Source organism: Periophthalmus magnuspinnatus, chromosome 12, assembly GCF_009829125.3.
Source record: "Periophthalmus magnuspinnatus isolate fPerMag1 chromosome 12, fPerMag1.2.pri, whole genome shotgun sequence".
NCBI lineage: Eukaryota > Metazoa > Chordata > Actinopteri > Gobiiformes > Gobiidae > Periophthalmus > Periophthalmus magnuspinnatus.
The window spans coordinates 1,034,027-1,057,308 of record NC_047137.1 but is presented as its reverse complement, the minus strand read 5'-3'; the positions used below and the strand labels follow the sequence as shown (position 1 = coordinate 1,057,308).

The 23,282-nt window shown below is 38.4% G+C and overlaps 1 protein-coding gene across 1 annotated transcript in view; it reads left to right on the top strand.

The window, feature by feature from the left end:
• The window catches only part of zdhhc17 (zinc finger DHHC-type palmitoyltransferase 17), a 58,571-nt gene that overhangs the window by 19,586 nt on the left and 15,703 nt on the right, over nucleotides 1–23,282 (top strand). Inside the window, exons 4-11 of the mRNA XM_033976287.2 lie at nucleotides 620–697; nucleotides 4,176–4,320; nucleotides 5,124–5,188; nucleotides 6,046–6,208; nucleotides 6,425–6,550; nucleotides 11,503–11,645; nucleotides 12,475–12,575; nucleotides 15,840–15,964. Coding sequence (XP_033832178.1) covers nucleotides 620–697; nucleotides 4,176–4,320; nucleotides 5,124–5,188; nucleotides 6,046–6,208; nucleotides 6,425–6,550; nucleotides 11,503–11,645; nucleotides 12,475–12,575; nucleotides 15,840–15,964 — 946 coding nt within the window. The remainder of the gene's footprint in view (nucleotides 1–619; nucleotides 698–4,175; nucleotides 4,321–5,123; nucleotides 5,189–6,045; nucleotides 6,209–6,424; nucleotides 6,551–11,502; nucleotides 11,646–12,474; nucleotides 12,576–15,839; nucleotides 15,965–23,282) is intronic.

The following is a 23,282-nucleotide window of genomic DNA, read 5'->3' as shown; positions in this document are numbered from 1 at the left end:
AACTGGGAATCTAAACCTAGAAGGGAAGGAAAGGGGTCTTAGACATCATCTGTCTCTGATTTATAACTCCATCCTCAGACCCAAAGGAAGCAAAGGGAACAATAGAGCAAGCCATTAGTGCCATTAAGGCTAAATGCAGGCACATTTATGCTGAAATTGTAAACAATAGCTGTTTACAGTTTTAGTGTAGTTAGCTCCTCCCTCCAGATAGATATAAGGCAGTGGGGAGATTTTAGGCATTTTCATGTACTACGATAAAATTTGAGCTGTAAAAGGCTGAATAAATAACTGCTATGGCAAATTATTGGTTCCTTCAGCTATTTATTTATTGCAGCTCAGGCCATTTAATTATACTGTTTATTTAAAGGTGGCTTACTGAGATTATCTTGCTTTGTGTCAGTGGCATAAAGAATTTTCAGCATCGTTTATCGTAATATTTCCCTGTAGTAATGTATCGTGCTGCACAATTTGTTAGTCACAGGTCTAGCTGTAGATCTACTAATACTGATTTTATCTGCAGTTATTGTCTCTCTCTTGTCGCTCATGTCTTATTGTGTGGACAGTTCATTCATGCAAAGTGCATTAGAGGAGTGTATCTGATTTATAATGTCTGTTTCAGGTACTACATATCAAAAGGAGCCATAGTGGACCAATTGGGAGGAGACCTCAACTCTACACCTCTGCACTGGGCCACCAGGTAACACTACAAGAAACAGGTTTCAAGTTTTCTGAAGAAAAGTAGTTCCTTTTAATAGTAACATTATTTACAATAAGAATAAAAATTGGTGTTGTTATTAACATTAACAACAACAACAACCCTAAACAGGTCATTTTCTATGTTCCCTTTAAAGGTACACTGTGTAGTTTTTCTGGTGGAAGGGTCTGCCACTTGCTTGTGTCTATGGCAGTGGTTCTTAACCTTGTTGGAGGTACTGAACCCCACCGGTTTCATACGCACATTCACCGAACACTTGTTTATTTATATTTATATATATATATATATATATATATGTATATATATATATATGTATATATATATATATATATATATATGTGTATATATATATGTATATGTATATATATATGTATATATATATGTATATATATATATATATGTATATATATATATATGTATATATATATATGTATATATATATATGTATATGTGTTTTTGTTTTGTTTTTTCAAATTCAAGACATATGTATGTTTTACTGGAGCACAGAATGAATCGTGCATTAACATCACTGTGTTCAAAGAATAAAACCAATACAATGCAGCATGAACTCACAACAAATTACATGCATACCTTTTTACAAAGACATGACCTTTTTTAATACTACCACACTGAAATGATTAAAATTTTTAACTTTATGTCACTGCATCAAATAGATTTCTGTGACGATTTCCTCTCAGGATTTTCATTATACATTTACGGACAAGCTTATTAGCGCGTCTTGAGGGACGGGCGACAGTTTTACATCGGAGAAGATCCACCTGCTGTTGACCCCTGTGCGCACAGCGTCTGAAAATCAGGGCTGTGTCTTTATGCAGGACTGTGAGCTGTGTCTGTGTCTGTGAGGCGTGAGTAGTGTTTGTTTTTAACATTGCTCCACGAGTGTGACGCTTATTTTGATCAATGAAAAATATGAAAATATATTGTAAATATATTGTATTTTAATATTTCAAGATCACAATAATCTTCCAATTTAAACTACAATAAAAAAGAACTAACACAAATAAAATACACTTCAATTAAATACTTGAAATTTATTTTCCCAAGCCACAGAGAGCCGCAGTATAAGGATGAAAGAGCCGCGGGTTGCCGACCCCTGCGCTAATGAATATTTACTGCAAATCAGTGACTTCTGACCAGGTCAGAAATGCGTGGCTTCACCTTGGCAAGTGCCACTCTCATGTCATTTTCACAGCAAAGTCTGTTCCTTTTCTTCGTTTTTATGTCGTTTTATGTTTTTATGCCGTTTAAATGGCTCATTTAAGTTGGGCAGGTACTTCGATAGACACATCAAAGGGTGCATTTGTTGAATTGGGCCAACGTCTGAAGACGTTCACAGTCCGCGAATCATATGAGTCGGGTGTGTGTCTTGACCTCCGCCGAACCCCTGAGACTGACTCACCGAACCCCTAGGGTTCGATGGATCCCAGGTTAAGAACCACTGATCTATGGAGACATTATTGCTTTGCCTTGAGTGTTCTATATCTGTCTCTCTATCTGTCTCTCCATCTCTCTATCTCTATATAATAAAAAAATATATAAATGGATATAGCTAACCTGCTAGCCACCGCGTTCTAAATAGAAAGCGAGGATGGACGCGTTTCCAGCTCCATTGACTCTGGCTCCCATTTACTTAAACTGTCGCACTTCTCGCCGTAACTGCTGCTGTCAGGCTCGTCATTTTGGCCTTAAATGTTCGTATTGATCCGCCCTACATGATCTTGGTCTTTTTATTTTGCTATGTTGTCAGTAAGTCAAGATATGAACATTAATAATAGACCAATGAGGGGCCTTCTTTCTGAGGTCCCTCCCACTAGCAACCTATCTCCTCTGTTGATGGGTTTTATGTAAAAAATACAGTGGTCCCTCGTTTATTGCGGGGTTACATTCTAAAAATAACCCACAATAGGTGAAATCTGTGAAGTAGTCAGCTTTATTTTTTACAATTATTATATATGTTTTAATGCTGTAAAACCCCTCACTACACACTTGATACACTTTTCTCAGGCAGGCATTTTCTCACATTTTTCTCTTGTTTAATTGGTTAATAGTGACTCAGGTGTGTTTCACAGTTCCTCTGACCATGCCTCTTTGTCCTGGTGCCTCGCCACTGTAGTGTCGATCGATCATTTATGTAAATTTGGCAAGCTGAACGCATTCTGTACTGTACACGAGACATGACATGGAGGAGATTGATTGACAATGGTCTACAGTCCCTTAGCCAGTCAGGACGCAGAACACGATGCACTTTCATATGCTGTAAAAATGCACTAAAAAAATCTGCAAAACAGCAAGGCCGCGAAAGGTGTACCGCGTTATAGCAAGGGACAACTGTACACTAACTACTTTTCTTGAAGGAGTATGCCCTTAAATCCAAAGGCGTCCATCTAGAGGGGTCCAACACATTTTAGGCATCCAACGCATTTTTGGAACCCTGGTCTGAACTAAGCATTACTCTGTGAAGCATTTTTAATTATTTTGTGTACGAATTATGCTATACGAATAAACTTGCCTTGCCACACTTACTTGGTCCACTTCTTTGTACAATCTATGGCCCAGAGTATGAATTCATGTTGTTCAAGATATTTTTGAGCAATAAACCCTCAAGTAATTTAATAAATTAGTGTACCTTTAAAGTGCACCTTTAAATATTTTTTATGGCAAATTGGAAGTATTACCATTATATTATTCTACATGGTGCATATTGTCATTGGCCAATGTGTTTGTGTATAGACTAAGGCATACCCAGACATAGTATCCTGTTGCCTGGTGGTCTACAGCAGGTCATCCAACCTTCCCTGAGCTCCAAGGATCAGCTCTGTCCTCTGAATTATTGATGACACTGACACAAGCCCCGCCCCTCATCTCACTCCTGTACAACATTTAACAGGCCTCAACAATGTACTAGTACTTATTCTGTCCAAAAGCTGCTAACCGTGTAGTTTAGACCTCTACAAACATGTTTTGAAATGCATGGAATTCTTGTATATGACTATAGAGATGTTCTTGTTTTGTCTAGAATGTTCCAAAGGATGACATTAAAACTTACATGTTCATGGAGACACCCATTTGACACAAAAATATTTTTATTTGTAATTTACCGAAAGCTAAACTGTTTTAATGTCATACTTTGGAACTTTCCAGGCAAAACAATAGCATTTCAGTGGAAACTAGCAAGTGGCTGTATCTTCACCTGAAAAGTTACATAGCGCACCTTTTAAAAATCAGTTCTGTGAACCTAAACTAATTTCTCTTTATTAACATTCTCTTTCCCCCTACCCCTCTCTCCTTCCTTTGCTCTTCCCCTCTTTTCCTTTCTCCCTTCATCTCTCTTCTTCCCATACCCTCTCTCTCACCCTTCCTACTTTTCCTGCCCCATCCTCTTTTTTCCTCCCTTCATCTCTCCCGTTTCTCCCTTCGCCCTCTTTCTTCCCTTCTTCAGACAAGGGCACCTGTCTATGGTGGTGCAGTTAATGAAATATGGTGCAGACCCGTCTCTCATCGATGGAGAGGGCTGCAGCTGTGTGCACCTGGCTGCACAGTTCGGACACACCTCCATTGTGGCCTACCTCATTGCCAAAGGACAGGTAACACATGTTTTTTTTTTTATATGGGTCAGTATTAGGGGTCAATATTTATCATGAGCACTTTTTGTTTGTACTAGTAGAGATTGTTATTTTTCTGTTCTACGATGATATTTGATGATGATTTGAGCTGTAGAAGGTTGCAAAAGGTTTCTCTAAAAGGATTTCTTTTACAAGTCTTAAGTATTATCTTAGTATTAAATCATCTTTTAAAAACTCTCAAAAAAATGTTGCTAATTTATTTACGAAATATTTTTAAAGACCCTTTTAGTTAAAGCTTTAGTCCATTTAATGTTGCACTCAGGGTCCTCCATAGATTTAGGGTTAAATCTCACATGTGCACCAAAACAGACATGGCAACACTGACATAGACATAGTTCACCCTATTTTAGTGAAAATACTATCTGTGGTTGTGAAAAATGTGCAGAGGGGAGAGCTTTGTGCATTGTGGATGTCTGTGCTTTTCTCTCAACTGGCTGTAAGTCAACATTTTGACCGATCAGATTAAAATATTTGTTCGTTCATTCCAGACTGATAAATGTGTAGAACTCACTTCAGAGTGATACACATATAAATTTGGGATGATCTAGGTTAAGTTAGTGTCAGTTGCATAAATTTGTTTAAATATTATTATTATTATTATTATTATTATTATTATTATTATTATTTTATCATGACTGGTCTATATGTTCTGCCTAAAATAATGGTGTATTTTAAGCAGAAAGGTGTTTTTTTTAAGTTTCCCCATTCACCAGTAGATGGAGGTGTTGTTGTACTTCTTGAGCTGACTGTCCTTTTTTCTGTAGGATGTGGACATGATGGACCAGAACGGAATGACTCCTCTGATGTGGGCTGCCTACAGAACACACAGGTCTGTGCACCAGCAAATATTACAGAAAACTGAACTTTACTGTGTTAATCTATGTTTGTTGTATTTGTCCACATGAAATATATCAAATAAACAATACATAAATACATTGGGGTGGCCGATAAATCGGCTCCAGTTTCTGCGGATATCATTAGATTTTCCGAGATTGTCCTCTGTCAATAAGATTTGTCTTGTTGAACCATAGACTGTATAAAGAAGTGGATGAAGAGTGTCACGTCACCCATAGTGTTCAGCTCCAGCCAAATGAAGCTCACTGAGGCTCGCAATTATAGGGACCAATTTGGAGCCGAGTTCCATATTGAAATTCCAACTGCGAGTATCATAGCAGCCAAAGAGCCAATACGCCCCATTCCGTCCATGCTGCTGATTTAGCAGGCATTGGGCTCTTAACAATGCTGTCAATCAAACTTGTACCAGGAGGGACCTCGGCGAAAGAGGGCAGCTTATTGATCTGTTACTAATGTTCATCTTGATTGAGGGACGAAATAGTGAAATAAACACCCCAGGATCATGTAGACTGGGTTAATACGAACATTTTAAGAACAAAATGACGAGTCTGACTGAAGCAGTTACAGAGAGAGGGGCGACAATTTTTCAATAGGAAATGAAATGGAGCCGAGAGCACACTCATGCTCACTTCCGATTCTTGAGAAAGTGAAATTTAATGTGTGATCTTTACTACAACTAAAGTTGTGGGCCTTGCTATGGATTTTAAAAGCTAAATATTGGTATCTACAAATGTTATTTATAGGCTACAGCAACAGGCGAAATATTGTGTTGTCCATATCAGCCCAAAAACTCATATCAGCCAATCTCTAAAATACCTTGTTCCCCCTCAGTGTGGACCCGTCACGGCTGCTGCTCACCTTTAATGTCTCGGTGAATCTGGGCGACAAATATCACAAAAACACAGCTCTGCACTGGGCTGTTTTAGCTGGAAACACAACAGTCATCAGCCTCCTCCTCGATGCTAACGCTAACGTCGATGCACAGAATATCAAGGTACATATCTCTTACAATTTTATATATGTGTATGTATGTATGTGTCTGTGTACATACATACATACATATACATATATATACATATATATATATATATATATATATATATATATATAACTCAGAATGTCACATATCGTCCCATCCTAGTTGTGATGGGATGATATACGATGATATCGTTAATGTTTGTGTATTTACTCCAGTACTTGTTTGTGCCAGGGGGAGACTCCGCTGGACCTGGCCAAACAAAGGAAGAATGTGTGGATGATAAACCACTTACAGGAAGCTCGCCAGGCTAAAGGCTATGACAGTCCATCCTATTTGAAACGACTCAAGAGTGACAAGGTACTAGTGTTGTTATGATACTAAAATTTCAAACTCTATTTTGATACTAGGGCATAGACTCGTACTTAATACTGATTCCAATACCACAGTGAAAAAAAAAACTCTTTGGACTCTTTCTTTTCAGTAGTAAACTGTTGTACTTTCTTTTATATTTCCATATGGCCTTATATTTGTGTAATCCCTCAGTCGTCCAGGGTGTATACTAGCTTATGTGGTCTTACACTTGTTCTGATACAGCTCAAGATCATTCTAAAGCTATTCAGGAAAGGTTAATTTCTGTCCCGTGAACGTGACTTTTTTAGTATCATTGCCTACTCAAATGAGTATCTAGTTTCAGTACAAGTTCTGAATTCTGACAACCCTGCAAGGTACAGCGCTGTTTAAACCCGTTTGAACATGCAGCCTCAGTCCTCTGTCAACACCTGTCTAAAGTGTAATCAGGCAGTCTGCAATGGGAAGTGGTGACGTAATGAGAGAGGAGTCAAGTCATATCACTGCTTTTTGTTCTTGAAAATCCACAATACCAAAAACACAAGGTAAAGGGACAGTACTGATGGATACGTGGAAGTGCTTGAATTTGAAAATGGACTGCATTAACAGAGGATCGTTAGAGCTGCACTGTGTAACTTTTCTGGTCTGTTAATGCTTTGCCTGCGGTAGTGTCAGTACAGTTAAATGCCATTTTGTGGGTAATTAAGGCAAACCGATAGCATCTCAGTGGAAACAATCAAGTGGCGGACCTTCCACTAGAAAAGTTAAATAGTGCATCTTTAAGGGCTTAGTGTACAGCTGTGGAGAAGGACAGATGAGATCTCAGTTTCAAAATGCAGATGTTTTTGTCTGACTTATGGTCATATCTTAACTGTTGAAATATAGGTGGAAACATGGCCAATAATCCTTGTCAGTCTGTTGATCCTTTCACTAGTAAAATGTATAGTTTTTTTTAACAAATGGCAGATAACACAAAGAGTAAAGTAAACCATAACCTCCATTTAAATGACATTAGTTGAACTACGCAGGAACTGAAATGGAGCAATCTTGAGTAGGGCTGCAAGATTAATCTTAATCAAATGGAAATCACAATTTCAATGGATGCAATTGGGAAACCGCAATGGCTGCAATTTTTTAAGTACCATAACTTCCTTCGCAAACAACAAAATCTCCTGTCTTATTCTGCATAAAAACTCCTTACCTTGTAGATTACATCTGTACAAACATGTTCTGAAATAATCTTGTGAATCTTGCATTAGCTTGTTAGTTCATAGGCCTGTTTTAAGATGTTCGATCTTTAAAATGTGAACTTTGAACAGAGTCCTATTATTAAATCTAATTGTAATTGCAATGTTTGTCAGAAAAATCAGATATTTTTACCAGCCCTTCATCAGCCCTGATCTTGAGAACATTACTTCTACTGACAACTTGTCTGTCTTTTGTCTGCTTTACTGAAGTGTTTTCAGATTTTAAAGGTAAAATTTAAAATTTCATAGTGCACGTAAACGGTAGACTGCTTCTCTTCTGTAGTGTGTAGCTGCCTTTAAAATTCTAGTTAAATAATTTGGATATATTTACTAGTTGTGCCTAGATTAGTTGACCTGTTTCCCATTTCAATAAATTGCTTATGAATTACTTATTTTTAATTCTTCTTGTGTAGCATCTAGGAGAACTTATTTTTGTACCTGTTCTGGTGTAGAATGTAGAGCAGGCCCGTCAACAGAAATTTGTGGGCTCAGGGCAAGAAACCTCGTACAGGGCATAAATGAATAGGATAATGGTCAAATCTAAGTTGGTAAGACCCTGGGGCCTGGGAAAACAGACCCCTTTGCTCCCCTCTGTTCACTCTTTGTTGCCAAGATGTTTAGTTGCTTTTATAGAGATAGACCAATATATTGGGCTGATATTTTGACTTTTTGGCGCATCAGCCTTAAATCTCCAGCATAGGTCAATAGTTTGTTTTGGTTGATCTGAAGTACACACAAAGGCTATTTTAACATTTTAATACACAGGGATCATTACACAAAATGTGACTACACTGCTCTCTTAAAGGTTTGTGGTTAAAAAGGGTTGGTTGAGTTTGTATTAAATTTGTAAATTTAAATTACATAATTTTAGGCCCTAAATATCGGCAGAGCTTATTGACCACCGGTTGCTCTGGATTCTAAACAACCAGTATTGGCGTCAGCCATGAAAAAATCCATATCGATTGATCTCTAGCTTTTAACACTATCCAGCCTTTTAAATGCCTCATATTAAAGGTGCAATGTGTAGCTTTCTAGTGAAATGCCTGAAATGTTCCACAGAATAGCATACATTTATCTATTATGAGGTTTTATTTATCAAAAATGCCTTGAAATAGATTATTTATGTAAGAGGACTTGCCTCTCTGTAAAACTGTAACCTGCTCATCTCGATGTTGATAGTGTAGAACGGACCAAATTTGGCCCTATATTTGACCCGTGAGATCATAATGAATATGTATTAGAGCTGGCCCGCTGGCTGCCGTACCAGTATAGCGCATGTACCACTAATACTACAAATCCTAGAATACTTTGCAAATGCGTTGGCACCGGCCCATCAGTCCGCTAATCACCCCCACCACTTCTGTTGACACTCCTTAACATCTGCTACCTGTCACTTCACCCAAATTTTATCCACCCCTTCTGAAAAATGTCCAAACGAAAGAAAGAAAACAGTAGCTTTCAAGACGGATGGGGAGACAGATTATATGTTCATCATTGTAAAAGACAGACCTGTTTGTCCTGTGTGTGGAGCCAACATGTCTGTAATGAAAGAATATAACATACGGCGACACTATGAAACAAAACACCAGGACGAGCATAAGGATCTGGATGAGAAGCAAAAGCTCCAGAAGGTGGAGATGGAAAATTCTGGTTTCATGGCAAACTATGTTCACCAAAGCAAAATGAGGCTGCTGTAAAGGCTAGTTTTATTGTGGCATCAGAGATCGCCAAATCAGCCCGGCCCTTTAATGAGTGAGAGTTTGTTAAAAAGTGCATGTTCAAAGTTTACAATGTCATTTGCCCAGATAAAAAGCAAGCCTTTTTAAATGTGAGCCTGAGTAAAAACACCATAGCTGAGTGTTCTTGTGAGCTTGCCACCAATCTACAAGAACAGCTGAAGGAGAAGGGGAAAGATTTTACGGCTTACTCGCTGTAGACGAAAGCAGCGAAACATCTGACACTGCCCAGTTATCAGTGTTCATCCGTTGAGTGGACTCGAAATATTCTGTTACGGAGGAACTTTTAGGATTAAAATCCATTTATGGCACAACCACAGGAAAAGAAATCTTCGATGTCTCAAAGAAATGAGGCTGCCCTGGGATAAACTTGTGACACTGACGACAGATGGTGCACCCGCGATGTGTGGTCAAAAGAGTGGATTGGTGGGCATGATTCGGGAGATGTGGGAGAGCGATGCAGGTGAGCTGATAGTTGGTTCAGTGCATAATTCACCAGGAATGCTTATGTGGCAAAGCCTTGAAAATTGATCATATTATCAGCACCATAACTCGAGTAGTTAACTTCATCAGAGCCAAATGTTTGAATCACCGGCAGTTCCAGTCTTTTCTTGAGTAATTAGGTTCAGAATGTAAAGACTAGCCCTATCACACAGAGATGCGATGGCTTGGCCAAGGAAAAGTACCGAAGAGATGCGTTGGATATCTGTCTGTTTATGGAGAGCAAAGGCAAAGACACAACAGAGCATAAAAAGTTTCAGTGTGACCTGTGTGACATAGTGAGCCATCTCAATGCTCTAAACCAGCAACTTCAAGGGCAAGAGCACGTCATTACAGATATGCAGTGAGGGCTTTCTTTTAGAACCAAGTTGTGCTTGTGGGAGACTCAGATCCTGCAAGAAAGAGCAGACCGCCTTGTAGCACATTGCAGAGTTTGCTGAAACACTAAGCGTACTTAGTGCGGAGTTTTCACAACAATTTGCAGACTTTGAAGCCCAGAAATGCGATTTGAACTACTCAGTAATCCGTTTGCAATTGCACCGTTTGCAATTTGCAAGCACACCAACCAACCTCCAAATGGAGCTGATTGAGCTCCGATGTAGTGACACGCTCAAGTCGAAGTATGACTCTGTCTTTGCAGCACAGTTCCCATGGTTCATTCCCGACACACTACCACAACTCTGTGTACAAGATGCTGAAATGCTCTCTATGTTTGGCAGTCTTCTCGTTGGTGAAGATGAACAAAACGCCACACAGGCTTTGTCTCACTGACGAACACCTCCATTCAATCTTGAGGATTTCCTCAGCTCAGAGTCAGACCTCAGACTTTAGTGAACTTGCATCCAAGAAGAGATGCCAATTATCTGCTTTGGACCCATGGGCGTCAGACTAAATCACAGTACCGCAAACTGACCTTAGATGAAAGTTTTCTTTATGACTTTGGATTATTCATAGTTGAAACAGAATTTTCACTGAAGCAAGTTGTTGTTGTTTTTGACTTGTTGGCTTGTGAAAAAAGTCAAAAGCTACAGATATAGAGACATTATTTATTTAAAAATGTAATTCTCATTTGTTTATGCTTGTTTTGGATTCAATGTTTAAGCAAAACTATTATTACACATTTATTTTAATAAGAAAAGGTTCAACATTACATATCTCGAAAGAAGAGAAAACATGCAGATGTTGTTGAAACAGGTGGTGAACCATCCACCAGAAAACTCAAGTCATTAATATAAACCATGCTAGATATTCTGTGTTGTATTTAATCTCAGTGTTAATTTCGTTGACTCAAATATTTCCGTCGATCCAAGTTCCACTTTTCACTCACGGGGCCTCAACCCAAGAACATGTCTGTACAAGCCCCTAAAATTAAAAAAATATATTCATCTGATTGACTACTTTAGTTGCCTAAATCCATAATAGTTTTAAAGTTTCTTGTCAAAATGAGCACTATGAACAGTGTTTGTGATTTCTATAGGACATCAGGCAGAAAGTGATGCTGGGGACTCCCTTCGTCGTCATTTGGTTGGTGGGATTCATCGCAGACCTTGACATCGACTCGTGGTTAATCAAAGGGATCATGTACGCCGGGGTCTGGATTGCAGTACAGTTTCTTTCCAAGTATGACCCAAAACATTTATCTACAGAAAAAAAATGTTTTGTCTTATTTCATCAACAAAGCTTTCAAATGTTCTTAAAATGTGACTGTGGGTGGCATTACATCAGATTTACTACTCTTGGTAATTTTTTTTAGTTTTTTGTCTTTATATTACCTTTTAAAGCTACCATCTGCAAGTTTTTATCAAACCTGTTCGTCTCACCTCCCTCCCCTCACCTGGCCTTTCTTCAGACTCACGTATGCTCTCTGGTCTTCTGTCAGCCAGCGTTGGTATACAGTTAGACAGAAATAATGTAGATTGCATCTAGTGGTGACGTGTGTTAATACAACAGGGGTGGGTCAGCCAACCTAATTATAGATGGTAGCTTTAAGAGGTAAATAAACACAAAAAATGAATCTACACAGAAAAGATTATTTGACAAATAAAAATAAACCTTTATTTTGTGTAAATAATGTTTAAAGTATCAGACAAAAATGTGCCTTTTGCGTGTAAATTGTGTCTACATTTAGAACTCTGCTCCCTGTAATTTTCAACTTTTTTCAACTTTTTTTTGCAAATTGCTTCTAGATTGGTGTAAAATTATGAATCATATTTTCATCAGGTTTAATCCCACCAAATTAATTCAACATTAGAGAATCATAAGTATCTGTCATACAAACTGTAAACAAAAAAGCACTGAATCATCATAGAACCATCTCTACAAACTAGTGATATATTCTTCATGTTATATTGTTCATTTTTATTTTATTTGGTCATATTACCCTCCCCATTTGCATTCATTTTCCTATAGAACAGTTAAAGTTAAAGCGGACATCCTCCTTTCTCCACAGGGCCTTCTTTGACCACTCCATGCACAGCGCTTTGCCATTGGGGATCTATCTGGCCACAAAGTTCTGGATGTACTGCACATGGTTCTACTGGCTCTGGAATGATATCCTTTACCATGGACTAATATTAACTATTCAGTGTTTAAAGATGCTGTACCTGATTTTTAATTCAATATATTTTGTATCGTTGAAAATCTCAACAGTTATCTCAACAGTAAGCCAATTGTTGATTTTACCAACAGAAAGTTGGTAAACCTGCTTAATCTGCTCATCTGTTATTAAGAAATGACTGTTTCACTGAAAGCAGTGGCCCAAAATTATTCCTCCCGTATCTTATTCATTCAGAGCAACCTAATTATTCACTAAGATGAGTTTAGTGCCTTTGAGAGAAAGGATGCAATGAAGAGAGTCAGATGGGAAGAGGATGCGGAGGAGAGGATGCAGAGGACAAGGTCAGATGGAGCAGAGGATTGTTCTCTCCTCTAGTAATTTTAAAATGATTCTAAATATACCGGCTTTCCTAAATTCAAAACATTAAATATTAAAACGTATGTCTAAAATGCACAAAAATGTTTGTAGTAAACAACATTTTGTGTTTTAAATGCATTACATACGCTTCTAAAAGGGGTTTAAGGGTCTTGAGGACAAAAATACATTGATAGTTTCATGTGGAGGTGTCAAGGTGAAAGAGGAAATGCCATGAACAGGTTGAAAGAGTGAATAAGCAGAGCTGGTTTATGGCTGTAATGGGGTTTCTGTGGAAGTGGCTAATTACTGGAGATGAGAGGAGTATCCTCATTATGTAAGCTTTTTAATTTTCTGCTTCACTTGCTGGAGTTGAACTTATTCAAAGAGTTAAAGAACTCATTTTTATGGCCTCTCCCTCTATTGTTTTAGGTTAAGTTAGTGTCACTATGTAAACATTAACAGCCTTCAGTTAATTTGCCACTGGTCTAGTTATCTCCCCTGCATTTGTGCAGTACATAAAGTTGGATAATCGGAGGTGTCTTTGCCCAATTTGCTCAAACCACATTGGTGAGATTTGTGAGATAAAATTTTCTCAGAATTTAAACCGTTTTAGTGATAAATATGTTCTTTAAATCAGTGAAGATTATGTATTTAAAGGGCCTGTACCTGATTTTTTTCCCATGTACTTGAGCAAAATGTGTCTTGCCCCAGCACAGATATATTGTCTGAGCAGCTCTTGAGGTCAAAATATGTTCACTGTGTACTGTCTGCATCTAATTAGAAAGCATTTTATTGTCTAATAATCAGGAAATGTACGTTATCATGCTGATAATTGTCTGATAATTGTTAGTCATTTTCAGAACAAAACTGCTTTTCACAACTTTTAGAGTTATTGTTATGAATAATTAAGATGCCCTGAATACTTACTTACATACAATACAGATACAGCGCCTTTCTTCGTTCATGAGTACTGAGCCAACTGACTGCTGGTGTAAAATGACAAACTTGATGATCATGAGCAAGTCCTTGGGTAAACTTAACTGATCGACAATAGCCCATTTTACAGACAATGTCACAACCTTAGATAGACAAACAAATGATCACTTGGCACACTACATCAGAATGTTACAGAGGAGGACATACCGGTTTCTCTTTAACATTTGCTTGTCTAAGGTCATATCCCATAATGCTTTGCAATGTTATGTTTAGACATGGGTTGATATTAAAATTTGGTGTCATGATTATCATGGCCAAAGTAATTGAGATTAACGATTATATCACCATAATTATGAACATTGCTGCCAGTGTAAATGTTTTGGATATGAAAAAGTTTCATTTTAATATTAAGAATAATTTATTCCATATTTAAACTATTATAGTATTGTACTTTGTTATAAGTCAAAATACCAATGATTTAGTCAACAGTAGGCAGTTTGAATTCTGCTCTCGACATCCGCATCATTGGCTGAGCGATCCACAGACCCACAGGTTGGCAGTGCAATTCCAGCTCCCACAAAATGCCGTTGTGTCCTCGGGCAAGACACTTAAGCCACCTTATTCCCAGTGTTTGCATACAGTGGTGTGTGAATGGGTGAGTGGTTCCTAGCTGGCTAAGGGGTGAAAAAGTGCTATATAACAATGTTACCATCTAGAAGAGGTAATCAGGGATAAGTAGCTTTTTTCTGCACATTCTTGAAATATAATGTTGAATGTTGGCAACTATCACATTTTTTTGTCCTAATAAACTATGTGAAACAGTCAAACTTTTATACACACATATTTAAGCCTGGCACTTTTTGGGACTGCAGCAGACAGAACACATTTATGTGTCTGAAGCAAGTATTTTAGCTGCATGTTAAGTTATTAGATATTTTCTTGTTTTGGTTTGAATCGCGTGTCTGTTCTTACTCCAAAGTGTCTGCTCCCATGTCCAAAGGGCACAGCTGGTGTTTATGTTTAGACAAAACTTAAGCTGTGCCGATTTGTCAGACTAAACTGAATCACCATCAGACGGGAGCAGCGCTGTCGTCATTTTAACATAACAAAAATGTCTAGGGAGCCAGAGACCTCAAAATGTGATCTCATAATTGGAGTGTGGCCTTGTGATTTTTGGATGAAGATTTGTGGTTTAAAACCTAGGCTTAAGGGAGATTCATGTGAACTTATCCTGAACAATGTATGAAGCTAGACTGTTGGAGGTGTTTTATTGAAGAGCAGATGATGATATCAATGATGTCATATTTTGGAAACTATAGCTGTTTTGTCTGTGCTATCTGCTTTGTGTCTGTAGCATTTTCAGAGTGAAAGATAAATTGTGAAGGCTTCATACGTAACATAATCATTTGTTCACAAATGTATAAATTCTATAAAAATGTTTACCTTTTTACTTTTGAAACTTAGCCAGAGTTCATTGGACTTCAGAGAAATATTTGGGATGATTTTCTGATGTTAAATAGCCCTGGAATGGAAAGCTTTATATTGTTCCTTAAAGCTGCACTATGTAGCTTTTCTGAAATGTCCCAAAGTATGGCATTAAACTTGTCTATCATCACTGAGATAAGCTGGTGGCACCAGCAGGCCAATTTACAAGTCAGATCTGTGGAGAGGTGAACCTGTTTACAATAAGAATGCCTGTTTTTCAAGGTACTGATCCATATAAACACCAGTGATTTAATAAAATGCTAAGTTTAAATCCATACTGTGGAACATTCCAGGCAAAGCAAGCTGCAGACCCCTCACTAGAAAAGTTACATTGTGTATTTTTAAGCTGAGGTTAGTTTTAAAAGCTTTGGGGGGTTTTGGACCAGCCCTGGTAATGCATGTGTCTGTACTGTGTTTTGTTGAATTGCTTTAAGTATATGTTTGTTGTCTCACTTCTGTTTTCCTTGACTCCTCTGCACTGCTGCCTTTCGCCACAGTTCACGTGCCGTTCCTCATCACGACTGTTTTTCTCTTTTACAACTTTGGAAAATCCTGGAAGTCCGATCCCGGGATCATCAAGGCTTCGGAGGAGCAGAAGAAAAAGGTAAGTTTTAAAACTCCATCAAACATTCAAACTCAATTTTGAAAACACACATGGCACTAGAACTAACAATTAATATTAAAATTTGTTATTTTTCACATACAAACATAGACTCTATATATAAACCTGCTAGCCATGTTCCAAATAGGAAGTGATCATGGGCTCTTACAACTCTGTTGACTCTGGCTCCAATTCACTTTACATTGAAAAACCGTCACCCCTCTCTGTAATTGCTGCAGTGAGCCTCGTTATTTTGGTCTTAAAATGTTTGTATTGACCCGCTTTTATTTCGCTATTGTATCCATAAAATCAAGATATTAACATTAATAACAGACAAATCAGGCACCACCTTTTCCTGAGATTGCTCCCAGTAGTGCAGGGGTCGGTCCAATGTCCATAATAAATATTAAATTCAACATTTCTGTCAACCAAAATTTGTGTCATAGCCTGTGACACACGTTTCAGCTCAGCGCGGTGCCAGGCAGGTGGCAAACTGGTGGATGTGTCATGGACCATTGATCCCAAAGGGAAAAAGAGAAAGATAGCTGATGAGAACAGAGGATTCAAGGAAGAATGGCCCAAATCATTTGCTTTCATTGCCAACGCGGAAGGATTGCCTGCATGTTTGCTTTGTAATGAGAAGTTGTCAAATAACAAAAAGAGTAATTTGGAAAGACGTTTCAAAGGAAGGCATGCTAAATTTGCAGCTGTCTACCCAGTTGGGATTGAGAGAAACAGTGCAATTGCAGTACTACTGGAGATATTAGAGAAGCGCAAAGACAGACTTAAGAAGTGGATTGCATCTCCAAACTCCACTACTGCTGCAAGTTTTGTTGCAACTCGAGAGATAATAAAGCGTGGAAAACGGTCCACAGATGGTGATTACATGAAGGATTCATTCATTAAAATATCAGAGCACCTATTTTCAGACTTCAAAATCAAAACTAAGATAATACAGAACATTAAAGACATGCCTCTCTCCGCAAAGACGGTGAAAGAAATGGCCATTAAAATGGCAGGCGACATCACCAATCGGCAAATCAAGGACATTAATTCAGCTTCAGCATGCTCAATTGCCTTTGATGAATCGTGTGATGGGATCGATACCGAACAGACAGCGCTGCTGTGCAGGTACGTGAACTCTGATGGGCCGCAAGAAGAAATGATCACATTAATGCCACTGAAAGGCCAAACACGGTTTCTTTACTGTATTTGATATAATTTAATTAATGCAGCAAAACATAATACATTAATATTGTAATGAAAGTTAAACTTAAAGCACCAAATATCATACAGCAGAGTAGTCACGTGGTGTGTCATTCTCTCCAGGATGCGCTGCAGAGAAAATAAACATTTATTCATGAATGCTCATTATGTATTTGTAGCCTACTTAGTCATTTTGATAGTAGGCTAATGTAGCTAATATACACTTACAAGCCTGTGTTGTCTTCATATAAGGCTTATATAAGGCTTTTAATTTTTTGCGGCTCCAGACAGATTTGTTTTGTCTTTTTTGGTCCAATATGGCTCTTTGAACCTTTTGGGTTGCCAACCCCTGCACTAGTGTTAGCAGCAAGTTTGTTTGACAGTGTTGCTCAGTTTGGAGTCTGGGAAGGGATGTTACATTCAACAGCCTTGTTCCAGATTAGGGTTTTGTTTGGTATGATGTTGGATTTCCAAATATGGAGCACGGCTCCAAATTTGCCCCAAAACTGCGAGCCTCGATGAACTTCATTTAACTGGAGCTGAACGCTATGGGTGACGTCACACTCTTTAGTCCACTTCTTTATACCGTTTATCCATAAAATAGCTTTTCTTCATGTTTTTGAAAGGTCAATCTGAAATTTGTCTGCCCTTCATCTTGTCAGAATTCTCATGAACTCATAAAACATCATCTGCAATACATAATTTGTGCAATTAAACATTTTTGTGGACAGGTGCATCACCATATTCAAGATTTTAAGTCACGTTACAATGCTGTTACCTCCTGAAAAACATAGCTAGAGTTGTGTTTTATTTCATGCACACATGTTTGAGTAATCCTTTTAGTCTGTCTACATCTCCAAAGCTCAAAATGTTCCACCTTGTGATGTCACCAAGTGGTAGTTTTCAAGTTACCTTTTACCTTTAGTTCAGTAGAGATTGGCAATTTCAGGGCTTAAATTATCCAAATGATTTTAGTGAAGGTGTATGGAATTTAAAAACACAGTGGAGAATGACCAATTCAATTCAATTCAAGTTTATTTATATAGCACATTTAAAAACAACCTCAGCTGACCAAAGTGCTTCACATAAAACAACTAAACACATAAAACACAATGAGTAATAATTACATTATACAAAAGAGCATAAAATACAATACAATAACAGTGCAAGTACCAACACATTCTATCTACACAATATTAAAAGCCAGGGAGAAAAGATAAGTTTTGAGCCGAGACTTAAACTGAGTAACAGACTCAGATGATCGGACAGACAAAGGGAGACTGTTCCACAATTTGGGCGCTGCCACAGAAAAGGCCCTGTCACCCCTAGTTTTGAGCCGAGCTTTAGGCACAGCAAGCAGAAGCTGGTCAGCTGACCTCAGAGCTCTGGGAGGAGTATAGGGCTGCAGCAGCTCCCTAAGATAGGCTGGGCCCATAAAGTTAAGACATTTAAAAACAATCAATAACACTTTGAATTTTACCCAAAAAGCAATAGAGAGCCAATGTAAAGTGCACAGAACAGGCGTAATGTGCTCCCGTCTCTTTGTTTTAGTCAGAAGCCGAGCTGCAGCATTCTGAACAGTCTGCAGACGTTGTATAGAGCCCTGGTCCAGACCTACATACAAAGAGTTGCAATAATCCAGGCGTGATGTGATAAAAGCATGTATAGCTTTTTCAAAATCAGCCAGAGGCAAGTAGGGCTTAAGTTTAGCCAGAGTCCGGAGCTGAAAAAAGCTAGTTCTTATAACTGAGCTGATGTGTTTGTCGCGTTTGAACATGGAGTCCACGATCACTCCTAGATTCCTCACTGAAGGACGACAGAAGGAGGACAGTGACCCAATCACACTGTCATGTCCAGCGAGTAGCTCGGTTTGACCAAAAACCACAATCTCAGTTTTACTTTGGTTTAAGTTTAAAAAGTTACTGCTCATCCAATTTTGTACATCTCTGAGACAGTCCTGCAGTGTTTTAACTGTGGTCTGACTATTGGCCGCCGTTATAGGCAGATAAATTTGAATGTCATCTGCAAAACAATGAAAAGACACTTTGTGTTTTTTAAAAACAGCACCCAGGGGAAGCATATATAAAGCAAAAAGAGCAGGCGCTAATGTAGAACCCTGGGGTACACCATAATTTAAGGGTGACACAGAAGACGAATACGATCCTAAGTTAACAGAAAAGCTCCTATTAGACAGATATGATTGGAACCATCTGAGGACTGTACCCTTCATGCCCACACATGACTCTAAGCGGGCTAAAAGAATGCTGACCACATGACATCCCAAGGTGGAACAGTGTGTTTGAGAGTAGAACATAGCCTAAATATGCGGAGTTTATGTGTTGAACATGTGTGAATGGAACAAAACACAATGAAGGTATGTTTTTTGATGAGGAAACAACATTATAACATAAATCAGAAAATAGCATATTAACAGCCCTTTAAACCCCTGATTCTGCCTGTGGTGCATCCTTTGGCTTTGTCCCATATGTAGCTTGATTATCACACTCGGATGGAGAGTCACACTGGTCCGTCTGTTGAACTGGTCACACGGAGCTTTATTTACCCCTCTGTATTGTTCGCCCTGGAGGTCCCTAAAGGGGTCCTAACTGCTGAGCCCCTTCCTCTTCCACCTTTTGTTCAATTCAAAGATACGGCTGCAGTTTGTTTACAGAAATGTATTGTGTTTGGAGTAGTTTAAAAGATGGGCAAGAAAAAAGAATATTGGTGAAGTTAAGCTAATGCCAAAAGTAATATGTTGTATTATAGTGCATTAGCTTCTAAAGTACACAAAGTTCAATTCATCGTTGTCAATATCCTCTGAAATTTATAGGTATTATCCTCTAAAACACAATTCATCAACAACATTACTGTAACTGCCACATTTTAGTTTTTATGTGTTTTCATGTGTGTAATATTATTTTGATGTAATTTTGTGAAGTGTCACTAGAGGGCACAGTAGTGTAGTGTAAAGTCTGTACACGAGCAAGGCTAGTCACGTAGAAGAAGCGATCTCAGCAGAAAGAGAAAAGTGGCATGACTAAAAACAGATAAGTTGAAGTTTAAAGATATATTTAAGAAGAAAGAAGACATCTAAGTTAATCCCTCGCTATATACAGCCAATGAGGTTAGTTTTTGTCTGTTTTATTTTCAAAAAGTAATTGTTGAATGTCTTATGTCTTATTTTTTATTAACCCCTTACTATTCCGGGTCATTTTGGTGAAATTGCCTTTGTTCTGACCTCTCCAAATTAAAATGATCAGTAGTAAATACACAAGTTTGGGGTCTTTGTAAAGGTAACGCCCTATAGTTTTACTCACAGGTGTCACAGTCATTGTAAGTATGTCTGGTAAGCATTTATACACTTTGGAACACACTTAAAAAATTATTTTTCTCATTCTCGCCTACATTTTTTTGTTAAAATGAAGGCGTAGAAAGCTGCAGTAGGTAGCTGAGGACAAAAATACACTATCTCAACTGAAAAGATTGTTGACCACTCACATTTCAAATTTGTTCGTGAACCGGCAGTGTTTAGCGGAGATCCATTGACATACAATGACTGGAAACTTTCATTTCAAACACTCATAGACTAAAACAACATTCCTGAGAATGAGAAAATATTTTATCTTTGGAGATATGAGTGGACAAGCAAAGGGTGCACTTGATGGATACTTCCTGCTTGGAACGGAATCTGCATATGACGCTGCATGAAAGGTTCTTGAAGAGAGGTACGGAAACCCATTCACTATTGCAAAAGCTTATGGAGACAAGCTACAAGCCTGACCCAAAATTACGTCAAAGGAGAGTTTTGAGCTAAGAGACTTTGTGGATTTTTTGTGCAGTTGTGAAGCTGCTATGGTCCACATCAAGTCATTAGAAACCCTAAACGACGATTCGAAAGACGAAACGCAAGATTCTTTCCAAGTTACCGTATTTTCCTCATTATAAGGCGCATCGGAATATAAGGCGCACCTTCAATGAATGGCCTATTTTAAAACTGTTTTCATATATAGGGCACACCGCATTATAAGGCGCATAGAATATAAACTACTGTAGTAGCTGGGGTTGTGTTACGCGTCAACGAAATGGAGCTGCGCTAAAGGGAATATCAACAAAACAGATAAGTCAGTCAGTCAAACTTTATTAATAGAATATAAAAAACATTCTGAAAACTTTGTTCACTCACAAAACAAGTTAATGCATTCACAATATAGTAACTCTCGAAATAGTGCAAAGCAATAACAATAACTCAACGTTGTTCAAACGTTAATGTCCATATTCACAATATCTCCCAGCCTTGTTTAATTGTAAACACGTGAAAGAAACACGTAAAGCTCATTTTTTCAGTTCATTACTCATTCACGAATCACTCGAATTCTTCCTCTTCAGTGTCTGAGTTGAACAGTTGGGCCAGCTCGGCATTCAAAGTGCCCGATTCCACCTCGTCAAAATCGCCATTATCTGTGTCGCTGCTGTTGTCTGGCAGTTCAGTGACAATTCCTTCCTTCGTGAAAGCTCGGACCACAGTTGAGACTAATATCAGCCCAGGCATCTGCAATCCATTGGCAGATTGTGGCGTATGGCGTATGTATTACCACTATTACTTCGGCGATGCCTCCTGACTATGGGTGTCATAATTGACCAATATTGATCCATATATAAGGCACATCGGATTATAAGGTGCACTGTGGGTTTTTGAGAAAATTAAAGGCTTTTAGGTGCGCCTTATAGTGCGGAAAATACGGTACCAGACTGGCCAGCTGCCAACTGGAACTGCAAAGTGATTGAAATAGAAGAACAAGCCAATCAGTTTAACACTTTCAGTCAGGTTGTTGCGTTTCTAACAAGAGAAGCCAAAGTTGCTTGTAACCCCGTTACATCGTTACAGTCACTAAAGCAAGCTGAGACAGACAAAGCTGACAAGTTGAAATCCTTAAGACTAAGACAAGTTTGTGTTAAAACATTGGCCACAAGTTCACAAGAAAAGCCACAAATAACATGTGCCTTCTGCAAGAAGCCCAAGCATACTCTACATAAGTGCAGAAGTTTTCTGGATAAAGCTGTGCCAGACAGTGTCAAGCTCATTCAGTCAGAAAAGCTATGTTTTGGTTGTCCAGAACACATTGGTGAGTGTTCTTTGTTTTTTTGTCTCAAGGGAGGATCTGGATTTCTTGAGGTTTCTTTAGTGGGAGAAGGGAAATTTGGAAGCCTGTATACAGAATGAAGGTCATCTTTTCAGTGCAACGTCTTCTCCAGGCTGCGCCAACTTTGACTTAAAACATCTTGCGGCACAGGGATGAGGTCAGTTTGAGGATAATGCTAAATGCTATTCATTTCATTCAGAGAAACTTTTATGTTAAGGATGGCTTGGGAGTGTTCCAACAGAAAGTGAAGTTGTTCAAATTGTCAAGGACTCGAGAGAACTGTGCTCAACAGTAAAGTTGAGGCTCCACAAGTTTGTGTGCAATAGAGAAAGTGTGATGTCGACCATTCCTGAGGAGGAGCGTGCTGCGGTGAAAGATTTCCATATGTCTGAGTTTGCCACGCATTGAGAGAGCTCTTGGTAGAGTGGTGCATTACTTCCGATGCATTTGAGTTTAGAGTTCAAGTGAAAACTCACTAACTAAAGAGAAGTACCACAGAAGTAGCCTCAGTTTATTATCCTTTAGGTTTCATTGCATCGTTTGTCCTTTTAGGGAAATAGATTCTCCAGCAATTGTGCAGAGAAAAGGTTGATTGGGATCAGGAACTTCCAGATTACTTAAAACCCCAGTGGGATTCCTGGATCAAAGACCTTCCAAGTTTGGCAGATGTACAGATTGAAAGATGTTTTCTTCCTTCTGATTTTGTTAAGAAATATGAATTGCATCACTTCACAGATGCCAGTATCAGTGGATATGGCATGTGTTCGTACCTGTGAGTCATTAGCGAGTCAGATTAAGTCCATTGTTGCTTAGAAATGGTGAAGTCAAGAGTTGCACCTTGTCCCTTGTCTCAAACTCTCAGCGGCAGTTGTTGTTAGTCAGTGATCTTCTCAGAACAGAGCTTGAAATTCTATCAGAGAATATTTGCAACATTTTAATTATCCCTTTAGTATTATAGCAATAACTGAAACGTG